Below are 24,109 nucleotides of genomic sequence, written 5' to 3'. Positions count from 1 at the left end.
AATAGAACTACCCTAAATATCTCAGCTCGAAACCCCTTGTGGATCACTATATATATCTATCATATATCTTAGTTTGAATTTGGAGCCATCTAAACTATTCGAGTATCTCCCTCTGATTTGTATAGCGGACTGCTAGCATGGCACACACTCCTTCGAAGGAAGAATAACAATTAATTCAATATAAATATATAAATAAATTCGTAATTATATTTTCTGACTCAGTAACTTTTCTTTATGGATTGGAATTAAAAAAAATTCATAGCAATACAAGGAAATCCAGAAAAATCATAATATCATTTTAAAAATATAATAAACCCTTGAAATAAATTATTTTATTCATGAAATTAATGCCAGAAAAATGTTAATATACCGTAAAATCAAGAAAAATAGAAATTCTTTTAAACATCAATAACACGCATTTATGATCATTGTAATCAAAATAAGCACATAAAATGCACAACTATATCGGATATTGGGTACTGCAACCTCTCATTCGAATATGGATGATGACTATTTCGGCGTCCTCCTTAGAAATATAAATACTTTTTCCGAAGGTTTATTCAGTAATTTGAGAAGAGGTAACACGGTATAAAATCCGATCAAATTCATCGTTCTGGGCGGTGGATTCGCGTTCGAGGTACTGATTCGCTGCTTCTGATCGCCACCCAGAGTTGTAAATCGCCTCTTCCCGATTTGCTCGACGGCTTCTCTTCGGTAGGTGATCTCCTCTCCTTCTTCTGTTCCTCGTTTGAGGCATTTCCCCTTCTTCCCAGTTGACCCGTTGTCGCGCTCTAGGGTTTCCGACTTGGTTCAATCAAGGGTGATTTGTGGTTTCAATCAAGGGCTCGGCTTGGGCTTTCGCCCAAGGGCTGATCATGGGCGGGAGAGTCGTCTCGGATGAGGAGGGTGAGAAATTTAATCTCTTGTTCATCGACTGCGATCTGGGGTTTGAACTTCGGCTTCTGTTGCAATTCGTTGATTCGCTGATTTTTGAGATTTCCCGCAGATGATGTCGGAGAGGAGGAGGATGATGTTGGGATTGTGGACGGGGATGCCGCAGAGGATGATGATGTGAGGGCGAGGGCGGACGATGAGGATGAAGAAGACGAAGAAGGTTTGAAAAAAAAAATCAAATTCAGTAGGAATTCTTGGGTTGCAGTCTGATGGGTATCTCGCAGATCAAAATAAGCTCTTTTTTTATAATTCCCAGCGAATTCGAGTTGCTTGGCTGACCACTGACTATGTTGTGTGTTTTTTGTTTAGAGGAGGGACAGGATGAGTACGAGAAAGATGGGTTTATAGTAGACGATGACGAGGAGGAAGAGGAAGAACAGGAAGAGGAAGAGGAGAACAGGGGCGGGAGCGACGAAGAGAGGCAGAAGAAAAAGAGAAAGAAAAAAAGGTTCGTGTAGAACATACGACTCATTTATAACTGGATTTTTTTGTGAAAATCCTTTTATTTTCCCCAGAGAATCAGAGAAGCACTATGTTCTTGACGAAGACGATTACGAATTGCTGCAAGATAATAACATCACTGGCTTTCATCGGCCTAAACCTGTGAGTGCTGACATCTTTTAATTGCCCATCAACTGTAATTTTTATTTTTACCAATCTTGTGAGCAGGGGAGTACGAAGTTCAAGCGTCTTAAGAAGGCGGGTAGGGGCGCTGAAGATGAAAGATCAGGTTTTTCTGATGAAGAGGAATCTGAGAAAGATGGCCGCGGTGGTCGTTCTGCAGAGGAAAAACTCAAGCGTAGTCTCTTTGGAGATGACGAAGGTATCTTCTTGAGCTGTACTTTCTACCAGGACGCTTGGCATTGACCTTTGTTTATTAATTTGAATTTTTTTTATTTATTAATTTGATTTGGATAAAAAGGTATAATACATTTCTGCACTCAACAAAGAGAATGATTTCTTTATATTGTACCTAAGAGGATTTTACCGATTCATTTCTAGATTCAGTTGATAAGCCATTAAATTCAGTATCATGTATCATAATGTAACATAACATTTCTCAGCCGTTCCTCTTGAGGATATTGCCGAGGAAGAGGAGCAATTGGAAGAGGAGGAAGACGCATATATGGGAGAAGAAGACGAGATGGCAGATTTCATTGTTGATGAGGAGGACTTAGACGAAAATGGTGTTCCCATCAGGTTCATCTCTCTCTCTCTCTATTAGGGTTGGGAGCTGTATCATTTATAGTTGCTGAATTTCTGAAACAGGCGAAAGAAAACAAAGAAGAAGAAGATGAGGCAAGCATTTGGTGTGTCCTCATCGGCTTTGCAGGAAGCCCATGAGATCTTCGGAGATGTAGACGAGCTTCTGGAGCGCAGAAAACAAGGGCTTTCGAAGGGCAGAAGTGAGGCTGCCTGGGGAGAGAAGAAACTTGAAGAAGAATTTGAGCCCTTGATCCTTGAAGAGAAGTATATGACGCCGAGGGACAAGATCATCAGAGAAACAGATATACCGGAAAGGATACAGGTTGCCTTAATTTAAAGTTCTTACTTTGGACCATGAACTTTGGCTAAATTGTCGATTCCTCAGTGGGCTTAAAGTTCTACTCTTGTTGATGCTTTCTTCAGCTATCTGAAGAGATCACAGGACCTCCTCCTGTCGATGACCAAAGCATAGAAGAAGAAAGCTCTTGGATATATGCCCAACTAACTACTCCTGGGGTTTCACCGCTCTTGGGTGATCCCCAGATGATCAAAGGAATCAACAAAGAAGATATCGGGCACGTTCTTGGGATGCTTCATGTTCAAAAGCTTGATGTAAGAGTCCTTATTCACTTTATTTTGATTTTATTTTTCATTCTTCTGATGCAATGACCTTCCCTTAGGTTCCATTCATTGCAATGTATCGGAAGGAACTCTGTCTTAGTCTGCTGAAGGATCCAAGCGTGGATTCAACAGAAAAAGAGGAGGCTGATGGCACTGAGGCGAAACAAAAAATAAAATGGCACAAGGTTATTTAACAATTCCATGAACTACGTTTTTAGTTTTATGAGATTTCATCTCACTGTCTTGGCTTAATTGTTGTAGGCTTTGTGGGCTGTGCACAGTCTAGATAGGAAGTGGTTGCTTCTGCGAAAGAGGAAAGCTGCTCTTAAGGCTTACTACGAGAAGCGGTATGAAGAGGAGGCCCGAAGGGTGGAAGAGGAGACGAGGCTAGACTTGATCAATCAGCTGTATAACTCTGTAACTAAGGCTCTGGAGGATGCTAACTCAGAGAGGGAAGTTGAGGATGTCGACATGAAATTTAACTTACATTTTCCCTCGAGTGAAATGGAGGTCGACGAGGGGCAGTTTAAGAGACCAAAGAGAAAATCCTTGTACAGCGTGTGCTGCAAGGCAGGGTTGTGGGAGGTTGCAAAGAATTTTGGCTTCAGTTCAGAGCAATTTGGCTTGCATCTGGCGCTGGAAAAAATGGTACAAATTTCGTCCTCTTTCTTTTCTCCAGTTGGAATAAGATGTTTCATCATGTCTATAAATGTGAATAATCGATCTCGTTGTTATTATCGTTTAGAGGCTGGACGAATTAGAAGATACAAAGGAAACTCCTGATGAAGCGGCGTCTAATTTCATGTGTGCCATGTTCGAATCCTCACAAGATGTGCTTAAAGGTGCCAGACACATGGTAAGCACGCATTAATAGGTTTTTCTCATGTCCATAACGGAAAACATATTCGAAAAATTTAGATCTTTGGCATACATAACTGGGATATGTGGGTTTTCTCACCCATTTTGTTTATAATAGTCTAGTTTATGGAAACGCAATTGCTGTATTATTTAACATACACACGCGAGATTTGTGGGTTATCTCACCCGTTTCTTGTGATTCTCTTATTTCGTTTGTAATTAGATTATTACAAACGAAATGTGTGAGATAATCTCTGGTATGTATGTAAAAAATACTGCATCGGCGATTGGGAAATTAGATTAATTACAAGCGAAATGTATTTTTTACATACATACCAGAGATTATCTCACACATTTCGTTTGTAATAATCTAATTTCAGAAACGCTGATGCGGTATTTTGACATACACAGCAGATGTAGTTCAATTTCCTAAACGTCATTGCAGTATTTTTTGACATTCGAAGCAGATATTCTTGGTTTTCTTTCTCATCCTCTTCGTTTACAGTGTTTATTCTGAAATGCAGAGCAGAAATTCTTGGATTTTCATTCTCAACCAATTTTTTATTATAATTTAATTTCGTTAACACGGATGTCATTTTTCTTTTGATTTTTTTCAATATAATAGGCCGCTGTGGAGATCAGCTGCGAGCCAATTGTGAGGAAGTATGTCAGGGGCGTCTACATGGAAGAAGCAGTCGTGTCCACGAGTCCTACACCAGAAGGAAATTCTACCATAGATCCCTTCCACCCTGTTGCAGGTGCCAAGTGGCTGCGGGAGAAGCCTCTTTCCAAGTTTGATGACGCTCAGTGGCTGCTGATTGAGAAAGCTGAGGAAGAGAAACTCCTTCAGGTCACCATTAAAATGCCAGAGAGGGCACTCCAGAAGCTGATATCTGAGGCCAAGGACAACTATCTTAGTGAGTGTGTCAGCAAGTCCGCGCAGCTGTGGAATGAGCAACGGCGGCTGATTCTGGAGGATGCCTTCTTCAATCACGTGCTTCCATCCATGGAGAAGGAAGCCAGGGCTTTACTGGCTGCCCGCGCAAAGAGCTGGCTGCTGAATGAGTATGGGAAGCGGCTGTGGAACAAGGTGTCTGTCGCTCCATACCAGCGGCCGGACTCCGAGGAGGACGAGGAAGCTGCACGGAAGGTCATGGCTGTTTGCTGGGGGCCCGGTAAGCCGGCGACGACTTTTGTGATGTTGGATGCAGCAGGGGAGTTGCTGGATGTGTTGTATGCGGGTTCGATCAATCTCAAGTCGTCAGGCAATGGCGACCATCCGCCAAGGAAGAAGAAGGACCAGGAGGAGGTTCTCAAGTTTATGATTGATCACCAGCCACACGCAGTCTGTGTTGGTGCTGCTAATATGACCTGCAAGACCCTGAAGGACGAGATCAATGAGGTAATCATCACATTAAAGGCAAGTCTCTGTTGGTTTGTTCATGTCTGTCAAAATGATGGATTTTTTGTTCTGTACTCTTTCTCAGATCATATACAGAATAGTGGAGCATCACCCCAGGGACATGGCCCCTGGTTTCGACAGAACTTCCCCTGTTTTCGGTGACGAGTCTCTGCCCCGGCTGTTTGAAACTTCTCGAGAATCTTCTGAGCAGCTTCCCAAACAACCTGGTAACCATCACTATCTCAATGTTATCACCATCATCATCGTCAGCATTGTCCTCACCATCATCGTTATCATCTTCTTGGTTATCATGGGTAGATTACCACAATCTCTTCTTCATATTCATAGTCTCGATTATTGTGATCCATCATCATCATCATAGTTCTCGTCATCATCTTCATCATTGTCATCTCCACTGTCTGCCACCGTCCACCTGCATCTTAGTTCTGGTGGAAAGATGACCACCATCTCCTATGCATCATTGACATTTTCATGATCTCTGTCATGGTGATCCATCATCGTCATCGTTATCATTATCCTTTTCTTGCTGATGTTGGAATGATGGATGACGTCTTGCTCATCATCATTATCGTTCTCTTCCGCATCATCAGTTTCCTTATGATCTTTTTCATGATGATGGTTAGTAGAAAGAGTGTATCATGTGGATGATATAAGATATGGTGGTGCCTGTTTGATAGGGATTGTGCGGCGAGCGGTGGGGCTGGGCCGGTACCTGCAGAACCCACTGGCAATGGTGGCAACATTGTGCGGACCAGGCAAGGAGATTCTGTCATGGAAGTTGTGCCCCCTGGAGGAGCTGCTGTCAACAGATGACAAGTATGAGATGGTGGAACAGATCATGGTGGAGGTGACCAATCAGGTGGGCCTCGATGTCAACCTTGCAGCATCCCACGAGTGGCTCTTTGCCCAGCTACAGTTCATCTCTGGGCTGGGCCCGCGAAAGGCAGCTGCTCTCCAAAAGGCACTAGCCCGCGCTGGCAGTGTGCTCAGCCGCAAGGAGCTGGCCATGGGGGTGCTAAAGAAGAAGGTCTTTATCAACTGTGTGGGCTTCCTCCGCGTGCGCCACAGTGGCGGAGCAGCAGGGGCGGCGGCTGCGCACATGATGGACCTGCTGGATGACACACGTATCCACCCTGAGTCATACGAGTTAGCGAAGGCAATGGCTAAGGTTGTGTGTGCCCATGACCTGGGGGAGGCAGTGGAGGACATGGACGAGGACGCGCAGGAGATGGCAGTGGAACACGTGCGGGACAAGCCTGAGGTCCTCCGCGCGCTTCATGTGGGCAAGTACGCTGAGGATGTTGAGCGGCGGCTTCCGGGTGGCGCCAGGAAGCGGGAGACCCTGCGGGACATCAAGATGGAGCTGCTCTGTGGGTTTGCAGAGCGCAGGGCGACATTCAAGGAACCGGACCAGGACGAGGAGTTTCTCATGGTGTCTGGTGAGACAGACGAGACTCTCGCAGTGGGGAGGGTGGTGCAGGTTACTGTTCGGTGGGTGCAGGAGCAGCGGATTGTCTGCGCATTGGACTCAGGGCTGAGGGGAGTCATCTCTGTGGCAGAGGACCTGTGTGATGACCGGGATGAGGCAGGGCGGGTGCATGAGAAGGTGCGTGAGGGGGATGTGCTGACCTGCCGGATCAAGGCGGTGCACAAGCACAGATGCCAGGCCTATCTGACCTGCAGGGAGAGCGACCTCAAACGCGCTGTCCAGGGACTGCCACGTGATCGGTACTATGTCGAGGGTGAACTCCCACGCGGCCCGACTCCATCACAGGATTCTGCCAAGGACCCGGCCCTACCCCGGCGCCGCCACTTCCGGCCCCGCATGATTGTCCATCCGCGCTTCCAAAATATCTCTTCTGAGGAGGCCATCCAGGTATCATTCTCTACCCTTCTGTCCTCTAATCTCTCTGTCTGGCAATCTGCTTATTTTACATGCTTGTTTGCTTGGTTCCTCAAACCCACCTTTTCTCTGGCTCATCTTTCACATCTAATATCATATACGTGTGATCTTATCAACTGGGTCATTTCTGGTATAGATGTGCCTCTTACTCTCCTTCATTCATCAACTGGTCGTCTTTCACTAATAAATCTGCACTCTTTCTTGCCTTCTGTTTGTTTCTCTCTTGCTTTCATCAACCGTCTCATCATTCACGCTTGTATTTTTGCTCGGTTGGATTCATCAATCGGGTCATCTATAATCCATATTTGGTTGCATCCTCTCTTTCATCACTGTCATCTTTCATATATATATATATGTACATATGTGATGCTTGTTTGATTGTTTCATCAACTGGATTATCTTTCAGATGTTTGGATAGATTTGTAGAGAGAAAATAGAACGATTGCTTGTAACTGATGGAGGAAATTATGTTTATGTCAGCTGCTGGCGGAGAAGGAGGCGGGGGAGAGCATAGTGCGGCCGAGCTCAAAGGGACCGTCTTACCTGACACTGACAATCAAGGTGAGCGATGGGGTGTACACGCACAAGGAGATAGTGGAGAGCGACAAGGACATGCGGGACATGGCCAGCCTGCTCCGCCTCGGGAAGAAGCTCTCCATCGGCGACGACACCTTTGAGGATCTCGATGAGGTCAGATACCGTTGACTTTTTATTAGGAAACTAGATGGGCCAAGGAATTGAGTCTGGTGGCTAAGGTTTGGGGCGGATGTCATGCAGTCATCCGTTCCGTTCCTTACCATCAGTCATCCATCCTGACCTTTGAACGGGAAACATAATGAAAGCCTTTATGCCTTCTGTCCCGTTCCGTCCTGTCAGTGGGTGCCGCTGGTTTACTCTAGGTTTAGAACCATCTTCCATTCATTCCAGCATCCGTCCAGCCTGTCAGATTGTGATAGATGAGTGTCCAAATGACCCTTTCATCCCGTTCCATCCGCACCGTTGTTGGCCATTGAACCTTACTGATGAGGGTCAAGGGTCGGGAATAGATGTCTACCCGTCATCCGTTCCGTCCTTGACCGCCATCAGTCATCTGTCCTGACCTCGGAACTGAAAATGGAACTAAATCCTTGGTGGCTTGTGTTCTACCCGTCATCACGTGCCTGTTTGATTTTTTCTTGATGCACTGCCATCATTGGGTGCCATTGAGTCATCCATTTTGTCCATTCCCTCAGACTAATGGAAACAGAACTAAGCAAAAAACTCTGTGACCGGTCCGAAATGATGTCATGTCCTGTCTGGTATGTCAAGTTCCGTCGTCTATTCATGCCTCTTACCGGTACGTGCAGGTGATGGACCGTTACGTGGACCCGTTGGTGGGGCACATGCGGGCCATGCTGGGGTACCGCAAGTTCAGGGGAGGGAGCAAGGTGGAGGTGGACGAGGCGCTGCGGGCCGAGAAGATAGATAACCCAGCAAGGATCGCATACGCCTTTGGCATATCGCATGACCATCCAGGAAGCTTCATTCTCACCTACATCCGCAGTGCCAACCCGCACCATGAGTATGTTGGCGTCTACCCAAAGGGCTTCCGCTTCAGGAAGCGTGACTTCGACCACCTGGACCGCCTCGTCTCCTTCTTCCAGCGCCACATTGACGACCCACTTGATCCTGCCGCCCCCCCCTCCATCCGATCCCTCGCTGCCGTCGTCCCAATCCGGAGCCCCGCCCCGTCTCGCTCCAACTCCATCACCTCAGGTCCTCTCTTCCTCTTACTTGTCTCCCTCTCTCTCTCTCTCTCTCTCTCTCTATCTCCCTCTCTCTCTTTCTGTCTCTGTCTCTCTCTTTTTCTACGTCTGTCTCCTCCCTCCTTTCCCTACGTCTGTCTGTCTGTGACTCTCTTTCTTTCTCTACATCTCTCTTTTTTTCTCTAGCCAGTCTCCCTCCATCTCTTTCTCTCTCTCTACGTCAGTCTGCCCTTTTCTCATTCTCTCTCTCGGAAGGACTCCCTCTCCCTCTTCCTCATCTCTGTTGGCCTCCCTGTCTCTCTTTCTCTCTCTATGTCGGTCTCCCTTCTTCTCTCTTTCTCTCTACATCGGTCTCCCTCTCTCTCTTCCTCACCATCTGTCTCCCTTTCTCTCTCTCAGTTTCTGTCTCTCTCCCTCTGTTACTGTCTCCCTCTCTCTTTCTCTCTACGTTTTCTTCTCACATTCATGATGTCATTGTTTGGGTGCAGGGGGAAGATTTTCGGAGAGGAAGCCAGGGCACAACCGCAGCGGAGGGAGAGAAAGCCAGGACGGAGGCTGGGCTGGAAGCAGCAGGTCGCCGTTGGTCGGTGCTGCAGCTGCCGGCTGGTCAAGCGGCGGCTCTGGCAGCGGTGCTGGTGGCGGCGGCGGCGGGTGGTAAGAGGATTTTGACCCGTCTTTGGTTGGTGCTTCTTGTTCATATACGGGTGCTTGTATGGCCTGTTAATTTTTTGATAGCGAGCTGTTATATCTATTGTCTCTGCTACTGATAGAAATTAGCTTGACGGGAGGGAGATTAGCTTGGGTGGAAATTCTGATAGAAATTAGCTTGATGGGCCAAGGAGATATTTGCCAGACTTCAAGATGAACAGGAATATTATAACGAGTGATAAAGGTTGCCCAACTGTATCACAGAACCGGCCAATTTTCAATTATCTGTCCATGAGTTCTGCAAAAGATCTGTTAGAGATGAAGTGAAGGGAGTTATTTCTTTAGTAGTAAACTTTTGGGCCCCATCAGAGTGAAGGACGTTTCTTCTGTGATATCATTGACTTCTACCCTGTCAGCAAAAAAATGTACCTAGAACACGAAAAAGTTTTTAAAAAGGCACAGTATCGATGTCACAAATACCCTAGGCAGCATGTCTTTGAACAGCTATTTCCCTAAAAGGTGTGGCAAGTTAATAAAAATTAAAATCATCAACAAGAATCATGAAACTTGATCTAGAAACTCAGGAAGGGAAATCAACCTGTTTGAGTAACTATAGTGTCAACATCGAGTGAATAGTACTAAGTATAGAGTCTGGAAAACATTGGAAATCGATACGAGGAATGAAGTCACGAAGCAAAAAACAGTAAAAATTGAGCAAAATACATCATACCAAGAAAACAAGATACAAGCATATTTTAATGAAGTTGATTTGTATTCTCCTATTAGGATTTAAAACAAATTTTAGACAATACACTGCCAAAAAGTCACATGTGAGTTCCTGTTGGGCCATATACATGAAGAACTAGGGAGGCAGTAGCTGATGAAGCGAATGAAAAAGAATGAAAAAATCACACCTTCTATTAAGTAATGAACATATATATAGGGGGTAAAATGAACGTTTTAATGGCTACTTTTCACAAAAGAGACAGACTGTGAGCATCATGTGCTTCTTCATAACACATCTTTGCAAGCTGGAGAGCCGAGATTATCCAGGAGTTTCTTGGACACAAGATAATCGTGTTGAATATTGGTCAGCCTCTTGGTGAGAAGATCAGTCATTTGGTGTTGGGTAGGTAAATTGTGAATTTGAAGAACATGTTGATCGAATTGGTGCTTGATGAATAGGGATGGTGGAGGCCCATGTGTTTTATCTGTTCCTGTTTAGAGGCGCCATGCCTGAGACTGACAACATACTTATTGTTGTTGAGAAGCATGACAGGGTTATTGAGAGGCAATACAAATTCTTAGAGGAGACTCTGAATCCACATGGTCTCACAAACACCTTTGATAAATCCACCAAATTTTGGCTTTAGAGCTGAAGGTTGAGACAAAATTTTGAGTATTGATGTGCCAGATGACTAGATTATCACATGACACAGTTTTTTACATTTACAATAGACCCTCACACCAGAAAAGTCGGAATCACCATGGATTATCTCATTTGAAGGCCATGCCAAGGACAATTGTGCCCTTCAAGGAGCAAAGTACGCAAATGAGCTGCTTGCAAAAAAGACACTATAGGGCACATCATAAATTGCGTAAGAATATTAACAGTGTAACAAAATATCATTACGCATGTGTGCCAGGTACATGAGCTAGGCCACCATGTGTTGATAAGTTGATATGTTAGTGTTGTGTTTGTCGATGACATGAGCAAGCTTCAAATTGGCTTTCATGGAGTTGATAAGGGCCAACATAGTAGATGCCTAGTCTCATTCAGCATATCATATAAATATTTCTATTCATATAAATTAGTTCTGCTTGCTTAAAACAAAGCACTTAATATGTTTTTTGTTGGGAACTTATTCCATTCTTGACTTGGTCTATTGGAGATAAAATTTGAGTTTGTTCTCATGTTCGCCCTCTAGAAGTATCCGCGTGACGAAGGTGCCCTTAGATTTTCACTTATTCTTCTCCAACAATTATTGAAGCTCTTGTAAATCTTCTCACCATTAGGATACTCTTCTTGGTTGAATGAATAAATGAATAAGGTTTTTTACAAAAATCCCTTTTAAGTAAAAAATATATCCACTAATGCCCCATTAATCTTGTGTGTGTGACCCTCTGGGCCCAATTATCATTATAGTTAATAACTTCAATGACCCAATAATAGTTATTAGCTAGCCTTGTTGATTAATTTTAGTATCATACAACTTAATTCATGAAGGACAATTTAACTTAGCCTATAGGTTAAGTTTTCAACTCGTGGTATGCAAACCTACAGCTTATGCTATAGAAGATACAAACTCATGGAACCTCTACCATCTTCAGTTATTGTGTATGTATAATCTATAATCTGCGTGAGACTCCCAAACAACTTAATGTATGGTTAATCTTCAAACCCTAATTTGTCATTTAGTTAATATTGATGCGTAATGAGGATCCTTGAATAATGCCTCCTTCAGTATCATATCATCACCACCTGAGCTAGGGATTTAACTGTACCGTCTTCCTTGAGTCAATCTCTTCCTATATTGTGGGCGAACAATCCCCACCTGACTACTCAATCACATTCCCATACTTCTTGCTATATCTGAGCTAAGTCTTGTTTGAATCCATGGTTTAAGAGTCATAAGCCGTGGGGGAAACTTAGTCCTCCCTCCACGAGATGTCCTCAGTGTCATAGGTCAATGGATCACTTTTACAACTGCGTCATGAATCAACTTGATTAATAATCACATATAATACTATTTGGGAATTCATAGTGATCAATTCAATGAACTCTTTCTCCAAACAACATCCACAATATGTCCGAAGTGTCTCCACATGAATGGCTACAAGATTAACCATATTTGTACAACTAAGACCAGCCAATGATATTTTATTGGAATAAGTTGATTGCACATCTTGAGTATCTAATATATAGGATTATTAAGATTACATGTGCAAAGACTAGTGATCATTACATTATGATCTCATCATAAATCATTAGGTTATTACAGATATTCATATACTTTATCATAAACATGACATGAAAATTATAATAAATAGATATTTATTTCGATGAACTTGAATAAAACATGGTGTAGCTATTGACTTGAAAGAATAGTGTATGATCTCCCAATCTCACTCTTTCTCTTTCTACATCTGTCTCACTGTGTCTCTTTCTCTCTCTATGTCTGTTTGTATTCCACTCTCTTCCCTCTCCGCATCTTCTCTTTCTCGACATCAGTATGTCTATATGTCTACCTCTCTCTTTCTCTCTTGACATCTGTATGTAACTCTCTATGCCTGTATGCCTATCTCTCTACATTTGTATGTATGTCTGTATCTCTGTATGTCTTCTCTCTCCACTCTCTCCGTTTGTCTCTACATCTGTATATCTATCTCTCTCTTTCTTGACATCTGTATGTACGTCTGTATGTCTATATGCATATCTCTCTACATCTGTATGCATGTCTGTATCTCCGTATGTCTCTCTCTCCTCTCTCGACATCTGTCTCTACATCTGTATGTCTATCTCTCTCTTTCTCTGTGGACATCTGTATGTCTGTATGCCTAACTCTCTACATCTGTTATGTACGTATGTATGTTTGTGTCTATCTCTCTTGACATCTGTATGTACATCTCTCTCTCTCTCTCTCTCTCTCTCTTTCTCGACATTTGTATGTATGTCTGTATGCCTATCTCTCTACATCTGTATGTATGTCTGTATCTCTGTATATCTTTGATGTAGGATGATGTCGGCGACGTCCTACGGCGGGCGCGTGATCCGCTCATCCTACTCGGGGACGATCATCTGGGATCGCACATCCCACTCTGGGGTGTCCCGGAAAGGTCCTGCGAGGGGCCTCAATTCGATGAAGCCGAGGATGACAGATCTCCACATGGTCTGCGTCCACGTGGTCTTTGTCGAGACGTTGGCAGGCCCCCACGACGGGAGGGTGGGTAGGTCTACCGCCAGGATGACGAGACGGCGGCAAATGGTAATGTGGCAGGCGTCGGGATAGCGGTCTGTGGCGGCACGGCGTCAGCTGCAACAGCGATGACGGCGGCTACGATGAGGGCCGCGAGGCAGCGGCAGCAGCGGCGTCGCGGCGGTCGGTGCAACGGCGTCGCGGCAACGGCGCAGCGGCGTCGGCGGCGGCGGCGCGAGCGGCGGCGGCCAGGTGCGGCGACGTGTGGTGTCGAGGGCGGCAGCGTGCAGCGGCCAAGGGCGGGGTCGTGCGGTGGCCCAGGGCAGCGCGGGTGGCGGCCCTGTGCGGCGGGGGTAGGCCCCGTGGACGGGATCGGCCCTTGGGGTCGGGGCGGTGGAAGCCCCAGACCTGGGACCCCGGCGGTGGCGACGGCCGCCGCCTAGGGTTCCGTCGGCATGTCCCGACGGAACAGGAGGGGGGGGCAGAACGGTAGCGGGCGGCCAAAGTCGGCCCCGTTCCCGTCCGCCCTTCTCTCTCTCACCCTCTTTTCTCTTTTCTCTCCCCTTTTTGGTTCCTTTTTTTTCCAAAAATTCAAAAGAGACTTCTCCACTTCTTAACCTAGGGGTCCTATATATAGGCCCCATGAGAAACAAGGGAAACCCTAACTAAAACATGAAATTTTAACTAAACCTAGGAAAAAAAACCTAGATAACTTGAGGGCATCACCATCAATCTTGTTAGATTAATTTCTTAATCTATGGAGAATTATATATATATGCATGTATATAATTGCACATTGTTAAGCTATAAGTTGTAAAACCCAATTTATATATGATTCACTTAATGACGAGATTAGTACATTTATAACAATAATTATGATAATTAATTGTGTAGAGGCTAAGCCTGCCTCAATTATAATGATGGTATTAATTAAGATAGACTAAGAGGATTAAGTATCACCTCTTTCTATGAATAGGGTCCAGGTCCTTGGGTCATCCTGTATTGATCCAAAAGGCCTCCCCTCAAGCTTGTTCGATTCGATTAAGATAAGACGCGATGGATCGAGGTATGTTTTATAATGACTTACATTCACGTACGATCTTCATCATCCAAGAGAATCGGCGCAAGCCTCCTACAGATCTAACATATCTATCTCTCCTTGACTCTCTACGTCTGTCCATCTATCTATCTCTCTCTCTCGACATCTGTATGTACGTCTGCATGTCTGTATGCCTATCTCTTTACATCTGTATGTATGTCTGTAGCTGTGTATATCTCTCTCTCCTTGACTCTCTACATCTCTACGTCTGTACGTCTATCTCTCTTTCTCTCTCGACATCTATATGTAGGGTTTGACGGTCCTGGTCCGGTCCGGTTTTCTGGCATGGACCTAAACCGTACCTGAAGTTCAGTCCGGTTCCGGTCCGGTCTTGTTCGGTCCGGTACCGAGAGTGGCGGAGGAGCATGGGGGTTGCGGAGGCGTTGTGCACACAGAGCAGCGGCAATGAGCGCTTGGGGCGGGTGATGGGAAGGGCAACGGGGAGGGGGATGAGTAGTGCGTGGGAAAGAGTCCGGTCCGGTCTTGTTCGGTCCGGTCAGACAGGTCCCCAGTACAAAATGTCAAAGCCTATCTGTATTAGGCTTTGAATTTTGGACCAGGGACCGGTCGGACCGGATCAAACCGAGACCGAACAAAACCGGATTGGAACTGGCCAAACTTCAGGTAAGGTTTAGGTTCATGCCAAAACACCGGACTGGAACTGACCCTGTCCCACGCACTACCCATCCCCTGCCCGGTCGTCCTTCCCATCACCCGCCCCAAGCGCTCATCGCCGCTGCTCCACGCGCACAACACCTCCACCACCCACGTGCTCCTCTACCACCCCCCCTACCGAACCAGACCGGGACTGAACAAGACCGGACCGGGACCGGACTGAACTTCAGGTACGGTTTAGGTCCATGCCAGAAAACCGGACCGGACCGGGACCGTCAAACCCTAATCTGTATATACGTCTGTATGTTTGTGTGCCTATCTTTCTACATCTGTATGTATCTCTGTATGTCTCTCTCTCCGTCTTTCTCTACATCCGTCTCTGCGTCTGTATGTCTCTCTCCGTCTCTCTCTACATCTGTCTCTGCGTCTGTATCTCTCTCTCTACATCCGTCTCTGCGTCTGTATGTCTCTCCCTCTCTCTCTCTCTCTTCTCCAATGTGTGACGTGTTAGTACTGTTCGGGTGCTGGGGATGAGTATAGATCGGGGACGTGGACGGGACGGTTTTTTTCGTCCCCGGACAAAAAAATTGTCCTGTCCAGGGGCAAAGATGAATTCTGGGACAAAAATTCATCCTTGGGAACGCCGAATGGGACGGTTTTCGTCCCATGGGACGACAAATTGTCCCATGGGACGAAAAATCGTCCATCTGGAGGTCTCCGGACGACGGACGGACGAATTTGGACGGAGAACGGCCGGATTCACATCCGATGATTGAGATGTTGCCACGTGGCCTCGCGAGGAGAATATTATAAATATATAATGTATTTTTTTCGTTTGGGACGAATTTCGGGACAAAAATTCGTCCCGGAAGGACTGGACGGGATGAAAAATCGTCCTGGGGTTATTGGACGGGACGGTTTTTTACCACGGACGAAAAACCATCCCGTCCGTCCCTACGCTAACATGGGACGTAGGACGGGACAAATTTCGTCCCGAACCTCCACGTCCCGTCCGCGTCCCTGCACTATGATGAGAGCCTGGCCTGGCCGGGGTACTGGTCCGCGCCTCGTTGCTCGAACTTGGCGATGGCGAGCAGCCACGCCCATCGCCTCCTTCGCTACCGCGACGCCGTCCGGCGCGGGCGAGAGTGGCCCTTCTTCTGCGTCTTGCCGGGCTTGCTAACCTCCTGCGTCGAGCTCGCCCTCCCCGCCTGCGCCGCCGCCCACCTCCACGCCCGAGCCGTCCGCACCGGCTGGCTCGCCCACCCCTTCGTCCTCACCTCCCTCGTCTCCGCCTACGCCCGCCTCTCCCGCCCCGCCCTCTCCCGCCGCCTCCTCCGCCCCGCCCCCCCCCTCCCCGCCGCCCACAACGCCCTCGTCTCCGCGCTGGCGCGCGCCGGCCGCCCGCGCGCCGCCGCCGCCGCCTTCCGCCATATGCTCCGCCGCGGCGTGCGCTTCAACTCCGTGACCCTGCTCGGCCTCCTCCCCTGCTGCCCCCCCCTGCCCTTCCCCTTCTTCTCCTCTCTCCACGCGTGCGCCGTCAAGTCCGCCGCCGCCGTCGCCAACTGCCTCATCTCCGTCTACTCCCGTTACGGCTCCGTCCCCGCCGCCCGCCGCGTCTTCGACCTCTCCCCCCCTTCTTCTTCTCGCCTTCAGACGGTGGTCCGTTGGAACGCGATGGTGACGGCGTACGCGCAGAACGGGATGGCGTGGGAGGCGCTGGAGACGTACCGGGAGATGGCCCGCGCCGGGGTGCGGCCCGACGCAGTCACCGTCGTCGCCGCTGTCTCCTGCTGCGCCGCCCTCGGCGCGCGCGCGCTGGGCCGCGACCTGGAGCGCTTGGCGTTGACTTGTGGAGCCATGCGGGAGAATACCTTCGTGGTCAACGCGCTGATCAGCATGAACGCGCGGTGCGGGGACCTCGCCCGCGCGCAGGAGCTGTTCGACGGAATGCGCCACCGGACTGTTGTCTCCTGGACCGCGCTCATCGTCGGCTACGGAGCCCACGGACTTGGCAGACGAGCCACTGAGCTCTTCGACCGCATGGCGGCAGCCGGGGTCCGCCCCGACGGCGCCGCCATGGTCGCGGTCTTGACGGCGTGCAGCCACGCCGGGCTGGCCGACAAAGGACTCCGCTACTTCCGCGCCATGGGCGCTACCTACGGCGTCACGCCCGGGCCGGAACACTACACCTGCGTGGTCGATCTGCTGGGCCGGGCCGGCCGGCTGGGCGAGGCCTGGCGGCTCATCGGCTCGATGCCGGTCCGCCCGGACGCCGCCGTGTGGGGCGCGCTGCTGGGGGCGTGCAAGATCCACCGCGACGTCGCCACTGCCGAGCTGGCGTTCGGCCATGTGGCGGCGCTTGAGCCGTGGAACGTTGGGTACTACGTCCTCATGGCGAACATCTACGCGGAGGCTGGCGCGCTGGGCGGTGCGGCACGGGTGCGGGCGATGGCGCGGGGGCAGGGGCTGAGGAAGGACCCGGGGATGAGCCATGTGGAGATCCTCGGCAGGGTCCACGGGTTCGTCGCGGATGATGTGTCGCACCCGCGGAATTCGGAGATCCTGGGGACTTTGGAGGAGCTGGAGGCGCTGGCTGGTGGCGCCGCCGGGGGCAGCCGGCACAGCGAGAGGCTGGCCGTGGCATTTGCGCTTCTGGAGACGGAGCCCGAGGACAAAGTGGTGGTGATCAAGAACCTGAGGGTCTGCGATGACTGCCATGTCTTCCTGCAGCGGGTCAGCGCCGCCGCCGGCAGGGAGATTGTGGTGAGAGATGCCACCCGCTTCCACCATTTTGCTGCCGGGGAATGCTCCTGCAATGGCTTCTGGTGACTTGGCTGGCTATTTCCTCTCCTGAGAAAAAAATTGGACAAGGATTGGGTGAAAGTCAACGCTCCCCTTGCCAGAAGTCAACGGTGAACAAGGTTTTAAAGTCAAACTTACCAGGGAGTGGCTGAGGAAGGGGGCAGAATTGAGGGTTGCAGTGACGCCGCTGACGGTCACTGCCAGACCAGCTGAAGCAGCAGCTTTCCTCTTGATGTACCCCAGACCCACGTGCTCTTCGCCGCCGCCTTCTCTTCCCACGGCGTAGCTCGTGAGCACACCCACCTGTTCACACAGCCCCAACTGAGAAAGAAGAAGAAGAAGATGATGATGACAAATTGACGATGATGATGGGGGAACGAGGGCATTGACCGTTTGGCCGTTGACAGTAATTGGGCTGCCGGGCTCAGCTGGGCCCGCTAGGCGGAGGGCCCACAGGCGCTGCTTGACACCATCGTAGGTGATCAGTCTGGAGATCGTCTCCTGGCCCTTGTAGCAACCTACGCAAGAATACCATTCATATAATTTAGAATGATTGCTTATGTGTATGATTTTTGTTAATCAAAGAAAGATTTTGGAGATGGGAAAAGACAGGAAGACCCTTGTCAAGGGAGATGGTCATCCACAGGCCAGCCTCCAGAACGTTGTAATCATTGGTCAACTCCTTTTCCGGTGCCGGCCTACCTGCACCAAAGGGAGATTTTTCATCTAATTAGAAAAATACCGACCAATTGAAAATTTACCAAACAATGGTCTAGCAGATTAATTAATTGTGAATCTGAGTGAAACTACCATTGAGGATCCTCAGTCTCTCCCAGGCCGTGGGTCCCATGGGTATGGCCCCTTGGCGAAGGAGAGCCCTCCAGATGGGCTCGGCTGACTCAGGTGACGTCAGCAGGCAGAATCCTTCCTTGGAGAGGAGGCTTCCCACTCCTACAGTGACTGGGGCGCCGTTGACCTGGTGGCCCAGAAAAACAGATTCATAAAAATAATCAGTATTTTTAGTAGCATTATGCGCACCGATGTGTATTTTAATTATTTGATATTTCATCGTCTACTATGGGTTCAACAGCGTGGGATCCTTCAAAGTATATTAAAAATTTTAATCCTTGTTTTCTTCAAAAAAAAAATTTAGTCTTTGCCTTCTCCTTTTTAGGAGAGAGTGCCTCTGTGTGTGTGTGTGTGTGTGTGTGAGAGAGAGAGAGAGAGAGAGAGAGAGAGAGAGAGAGAGAGAGAGAGAGAGAGAGAGAGAGAGACATTTGCTGGACATCTCGATGAACATAAAAATGCGATAATGCTTACCGTGTAATGATAATGAGTGCCGTACGGCTGCCCTACTGCGTCTTGAAGCGTCAAGGCTTCCATAACCTTTGACACAGTACCGGCCAATTTACAATAAGGATCAGTCGATCAAAAAAAAAGATATCCAAAAGAGATGAAATAAGTAAAGGGAATTATTTCTTAACTTGCACACTTTTGGGGCCAATCAGAGCGAAAAAAGACGTTTTTTCTGTGATATCATTGATTTCCACCTTATCAGCAAAAAATATATACCTAGAACACAAAAAATTTCAAAAAGAAAACACAGAATCAATAACACAAATACCCTAGACAGCTTGCCTTTGAACATATACTTCCCAAAAAGACATATACGCAACACATTAATAAAAACTAAGAGCATCAATAGAACTCATGAAACTTGATCAAGAAACTCAGGAAGAGAAATCAATGTGTTTGAGACACTAAAGTGTGAACATCGAGTGAATAATAGTGGGCATAGCGTAAGGAATGTTTAGGAAGTTGAGACAGGGCAGCGGTGAAGCCATAGAACAAGAAACAGTGAACCAAAAGCAGGAGTAGATGTAGATTCTCAAAATCATAGATCGCGATTTTGTTTTGAAAACGGACCTCGCAAGCATGTCTGCAATAGTTTTACGGGTTGTTGGTGAGACTGTCAACACAATGGCATTTTTCTGCAAGATAAAATAATCGAATATTTAAAATAAATGATGCCCAATGTTGCCAAAAGAACTTTACATTTCTGCAGGGAAATATTTGGAAACAATAAATTATCTCTTCAAGAGAAGAATCATCAGCCAGAGAAAAAAATCTTTACCATAACCCACGCGTGAGCAATATCAATTGTTCTCGCAGTTGATGTAACAAGAACAGTATCACAACCCTGAAGATTAGGTCGATATAAATTTCCCGCCTAAGGAATGAAAAGTATTTTATATTGACTCTATAGCAACCTGTCCCTCTGACAGCGCCTGAAAGTTAGCCGTGGTCTGGTTGTGGAGAAATTGAATTCGATCGTCTCCACTCACTGAGGAGAAAATCACAAGAAAAATACAGTATATCAAGAAAATAAGATAAAGACAGACGGTAATGAAGCTGAATCTGATTCTCCAATCAGGATTTAAATCGAATTTTAGACAGCTCACCAAACTGAGACTAAATGGTGGAACTGTGGTATGAATCTGATTTCCAAGGGACGCAAATCCTCTCAAAACTAATAAAAAATGACGTACCGTCCTAAAAATATCCATGCGTCCACGGTTGCGTAGAGAGAGGATAAAACTAAGCTAAAATTTGAAAACATCGATAAATATATATATATATAATTTTTGAAACATAAAACATCGATGAATATTATAGGCACGGTTGACGAAGTCACATGTCTTGACTCAAATCAGTCTCGAAGAATGATTCCGAACCCGATGAATGCGGGATGATGTCCATGAGTGTTCAGTTACAAGCTATGGGAAACTACTTTGAGATACTGGAGACAACTAATTTTGCGTACATCATGATTTAAAACTTACTTTGTTTTATCTATAGTAGATATTTTCAGCTGGAGAAAATTTTAACTTCTTAAAATTTTATTAGGATGACATAAATTAAATCATATCATAAAAGACGTACCTCTAAGGCGCCCAAAGTGTGTCAGGTCGACCACCTAGGAGCAAAAAATGGAAGAAGAGACATCAATGGGGACTTCCATAGCATATTTGTATCAATATCAGGGCTGACAGAAAAATTATAGAAAAAGTTGTTGATTGATTGTTGAGATGAGAAATTTTCACTTGGAACCTCATAAAACATTGAGAAACGACGGTGTAAACTTTAGTCGTCAGAAAGTTTTCTCCATGTTAGAAACAAAAATTCATCAAGCAGGGGGAGAAATATGCGACAATGTAAAATGTTATAAGTATTTAATTCTTATAAATCCCTTTAAAATATTAAAGAAGAGACCAGAAAGTGCTTTGGCATTATCTTGAACTGAAGTGAGCCAAATAATGTCTTCCGGATTAAGAGTCTGGACATTAATGGGTGTTATGCGCTCGAACTACCAAAAGATTGAGGATAAAATCCTACCCAATGTTCACGAGAAGAGCAAAGCCTTGTTAATTTGGTCGATTTTTTTTCTCAGAAATAGAATGGAGGGTAACTTGCAACTGTAGTCTTCTAACTACAATGGACGCATAAACTTTCAAGTACGAGGTGGCAGCAAATCGATAGAAAAAGTTCAAAGTCGTTTGCAGATACTTCTAAAGACCATGATCTATGCAGAAATTATATTTCAATTTTACCAGAACTAAAGCCTGAAAAATGAAATGATAAAGCGGCATAAAAAGAATTTTGGAGTGCTACTACCGCAACTCCGTTATACGCCGCATCTATTGCCATATTATCATCAGCAAATGATCCGAGAGCAGTGGCTGAAAAATCTTTGGACGCGGGAGGTGTCTGCCTGACCTGAAAATAAATAACAGAACGTTTTAACATCTACTTATTAATACAAAAAAGGCACATGAATAAACCGCAGCCCGAAGCACAATACGTCATAAAAGCTTGGGACAAGTCACGAAAGGAAGTCGACGCAGGTTTCCTTTTCCTTTGAACATATTGTTCAGAATGCCTCTGAAGGCAAATTTAAGGCATTTTTATCTTTGTCTTTTTAAGAAAAGGAAGTCATCTTTATCTTATTTTTGTCTCAGACCAAAGCCCTTTTACTGATGCTCAAAACCCATGATTTCAAGGACTAAAGGAGATCTTTCACCTGATAATCTTCAAGTTTATCCGTTTCTAGGATTTTGTCAACTATTTCTAGAAATCTATGACATCAGGAGCATACTATCTCTCAGCGCATTCAAAATGATTGCTCAATTCACGGCGCACAATTCGTATAGGTCTCTCCTTTCTTGAAGTATCAAATATGAATCCACCAGAAAAGTTCACGAATAATTTTGTTCACTACTAAGAAGCTTAGGAGCTGATAACATAGTTGTATCCGCTTCTGTTCTATACGATGACGATTCTGGTTCAGGCGGGGGGAGCGAGACAGCGGATTTCCATCAACACTCCACCTAAATAAAGCTTCAATTTTTCAGCGCTGTCGTTGACAATTCAACGAGATACTAAGAACTCAATCAAAAATCGATCAAGAAACATCTCACCGTTAGATCCTATTCGTATATGCCTTTCGTTTCCTTCAAATACACTTTTCTTCACTATGAACAAGTATAGACGCAGATAAAATAGTTGAATCAGGGCCGCGAGACAGCTGCATTTCCCTCAACGCCACTACCAAATAAGACATCAAATTCCAGCGTTCTTATTGACGATTCAACGGGATATAATGAACTTAATCGGAAAATCTATCAAGAAACAACTCACCATTAGATCCTATTCGTACTCGCCTTTCGTTTCCTTCAAATAAAAATTTTCTTACTACTAACAAGTATAAAAGCTGCTAGTATAGTTGAATCCAGAGCCGCGACACAGCCGCATTTCCCGCAACACTCCTCCCAAATAAAACTTCAATTTCCAGCGCTCTCATTGCCAATTCAGCGGTATACAAATAAGTTAATCGAAAAATCTATTAACAACCAACTCACCGTGAAATCCTCTTCGTCGTAATCGATCGGCGGGGGAGAAAGATCGAAGGAAGCAGATGAAGAGGCCGCGATGGCGATAGTAGATCGTACTGTTCGATTGCACGGCGATGGAGTTGCAATCCAGCAGAACTCCCCGGAGAAGGCGGATCGAAGGCCATGTCGACGACGAACAGCAGCGTCGACCGATCTTCGCCACGTTCCGATCCGCGAGAAGCAGGCAGCCGGCGATACCTCCATTTAACCGTTCTCTCCGCCTGAACGAACGACTAGTATGGATTATATACCCAACCCAATCCCGCCACGCAAGCGTCCACGTCGGAGCCACGTGGAATGTTGACTCTGAACTCCCGTTGACCTAAATAACGAAAGACTTCCGAAGATATACTGTAAACCCAACCCCATCCTGCCACGCAGGCATCCACGTCGGAGCCACGTGGAATGTTAAGTCTGAAGTATACTTGACCGCGATAATGAACGACTTGTAATATTTTATACCCGACCCCATCCCCCCACACAGGCGTCCACGTGGAGCGAAATGGAATGTTGACTCTGAACTCCAGTTGACCGCAATAACTAAGGATTTTATACCCAACCCCATCCCGCCACGCATGCGTCCATGTCGGAGCCACGTGGAATGTTGACTCTGAACTCCCCTAGACTCTGATTTTGTCTCTTTTTATGAATTTTGAATAGATGCTTAGCATTGTCCTGTAGAACCAGTTGGAACTCATAAATGTGCTATGTGACAAATGTTAGAGCAATAATTGCAATTAGTCATTTGCAATTGTATAGCGCAGGTATATCATATGGAAAGTTAGGCCTAAACTTTGACTAATTCTTTTAAAATGACTTGAATTTTGCTAGAAGAGGCCTTAAAATCAGGTAAGAATCTCTAACGCTAGTGAATTGGCTGATTAACAGCTCTCTCAAGATTCAACCTTGACTGATGCAAGTTGTAATCCCACTAAAGTTGCATAGATCCAACACAACATGAAAGAGACAAATCTATATAAATATCAATACAGTGTAAAAATGACATGGGATATTACACAGCATACATCAGTTGTCTCTTCTAGATCTTCTCTTTCCACTTTGCCTAGCAATCCTTAAAATGTTCACACTTGGCTCAACTATTGGGAAAACCCATAGTTTATGATACAGGATGACTCTGAAAGACATGGGATGGGATGGTTCACACTTTAAATTTGGAGAAAATAATGATGGTACATCCCCTTTTGTTCAGTGAGTGTGGGAGTGCTTTTTTACAACCACTTCAATAAAACATAGCTCCAATTAAAAACTCTCAAACTATTGAAGGCATAAATTCATGGATATATTCCACTGTGGTGAAAAAACACACGAGAAAATACTGGAAGAAAACTATGATTCACTAAAG

The 24,109-nt window shown here is 46.2% G+C and overlaps 3 protein-coding genes across 5 annotated transcripts; 2 read left to right on the top strand and 1 right to left on the bottom strand.

The window, feature by feature from the left end:
• Positions 1-558: 558 nt before the first annotated feature.
• On the top strand, positions 559-9,473 carry GTB1 (global transcription factor group B1). 3 transcript variants are annotated; one of them, XM_078588598.1, is made up of 18 exons: positions 559-714; positions 796-906; positions 1,007-1,114; positions 1,264-1,402; positions 1,470-1,557; positions 1,624-1,777; positions 2,019-2,154; positions 2,224-2,482; positions 2,584-2,772; positions 2,841-2,966; positions 3,043-3,429; positions 3,527-3,637; positions 4,265-5,041; positions 5,127-5,268; positions 5,740-6,938; positions 7,446-7,655; positions 8,312-8,720; positions 9,199-9,473. In XM_078588598.1, the coding sequence occupies exons 2-18, from the start codon at positions 876-878 to the stop codon at positions 9,366-9,368; spliced, it is 4,635 nt and encodes a 1,544-aa protein (XP_078444724.1). In that variant the 5' UTR covers positions 559-714; positions 796-875; the 3' UTR covers positions 9,369-9,473. The 3 variants fall into 3 exon arrangements, with proteins under 3 accessions (XP_078444724.1, XP_078444725.1, XP_078444726.1); XM_078588599.1 differs by having other exon boundaries at positions 575-718; XM_078588600.1 differs by lacking the exons at positions 559-714; positions 796-906 and having other exon boundaries at positions 1,031-1,167.
• A 6,597-nt stretch (positions 9,474-16,070) lies between these two features.
• On the top strand, positions 16,071-17,821 carry LOC144713465 (Pentatricopeptide repeat (PPR) superfamily protein). Its single transcript, XM_078588051.1, has one exon. It carries the CDS (start codon positions 16,076-16,078, stop codon positions 17,819-17,821), a length of 1,746 nt encoding a protein of 581 aa, XP_078444177.1. The 5' UTR covers positions 16,071-16,075.
• LOC144713466 (Glycine cleavage T-protein family) lies at positions 17,661-22,977 on the bottom strand. Its single transcript, XM_078588052.1, has 13 exons — positions 22,714-22,977; positions 21,470-21,571; positions 20,738-20,771; positions 20,065-20,138; positions 19,929-19,994; positions 19,721-19,785; positions 19,279-19,366; positions 19,115-19,180; positions 18,605-18,770; positions 18,413-18,496; positions 18,185-18,312; positions 17,933-18,097; positions 17,661-17,842 (listed from the first exon to the last, which is right to left on the bottom strand). The coding sequence occupies exons 1-13, from the start codon at positions 22,948-22,950 to the stop codon at positions 17,831-17,833; spliced, it is 1,287 nt and encodes a 428-aa protein (XP_078444178.1). The 5' UTR covers positions 22,951-22,977; the 3' UTR covers positions 17,661-17,830.
• Between the last annotated feature and the right edge of the window lie 1,132 nt (positions 22,978-24,109).

This window comes from Wolffia australiana, chromosome 16 (assembly GCF_029677425.1).
Source record: "Wolffia australiana isolate 7733 chromosome 16, ASM2967742v1".
Classification (NCBI taxonomy): Eukaryota; Viridiplantae; Streptophyta; class Magnoliopsida; order Alismatales; family Araceae; genus Wolffia; species Wolffia australiana.
This window is presented reverse-complemented; position numbering and strand designations above follow the sequence as displayed.

Coding starts and splice junctions, on each gene's coding strand:
- LOC144713465 (XM_078588051.1), top strand. CDS start 16,076: ATGGCGAGCAGCCACGCCCATCGCCTCCTTCGCTACCGCGACGCCGTC.
- LOC144713466 (XM_078588052.1), bottom strand. CDS start 22,950: ATGGAGGTATCGCCGGCTGCCTGCTTCTCGCGGATCGGAACGTGGCGA. Junction 19,786..19,928: donor TTGCTCACGCGTGGGTTATG/GTAAAGATTTTT, acceptor TTTATCTTGCAG/AAAAATGCCATTGTGTTGAC. Junction 18,771..19,114: donor GCACTCATTATCATTACACG/GTAAGCATTATC, acceptor CTGGGCCACCAG/GTCAACGGCGCCCCAGTCAC.
- GTB1 (XM_078588598.1), top strand. CDS start 876: ATGGGCGGGAGAGTCGTCTCGGATGAGGAGG. Junction 2,773..2,840: donor TTCATGTTCAAAAGCTTGAT/GTAAGAGTCCTT, acceptor ACCTTCCCTTAG/GTTCCATTCATTGCAATGTA. Junction 5,269..5,739: donor GCAGCTTCCCAAACAACCTG/GTAACCATCACT, acceptor CCTGTTTGATAG/GGATTGTGCGGCGAGCGGTG.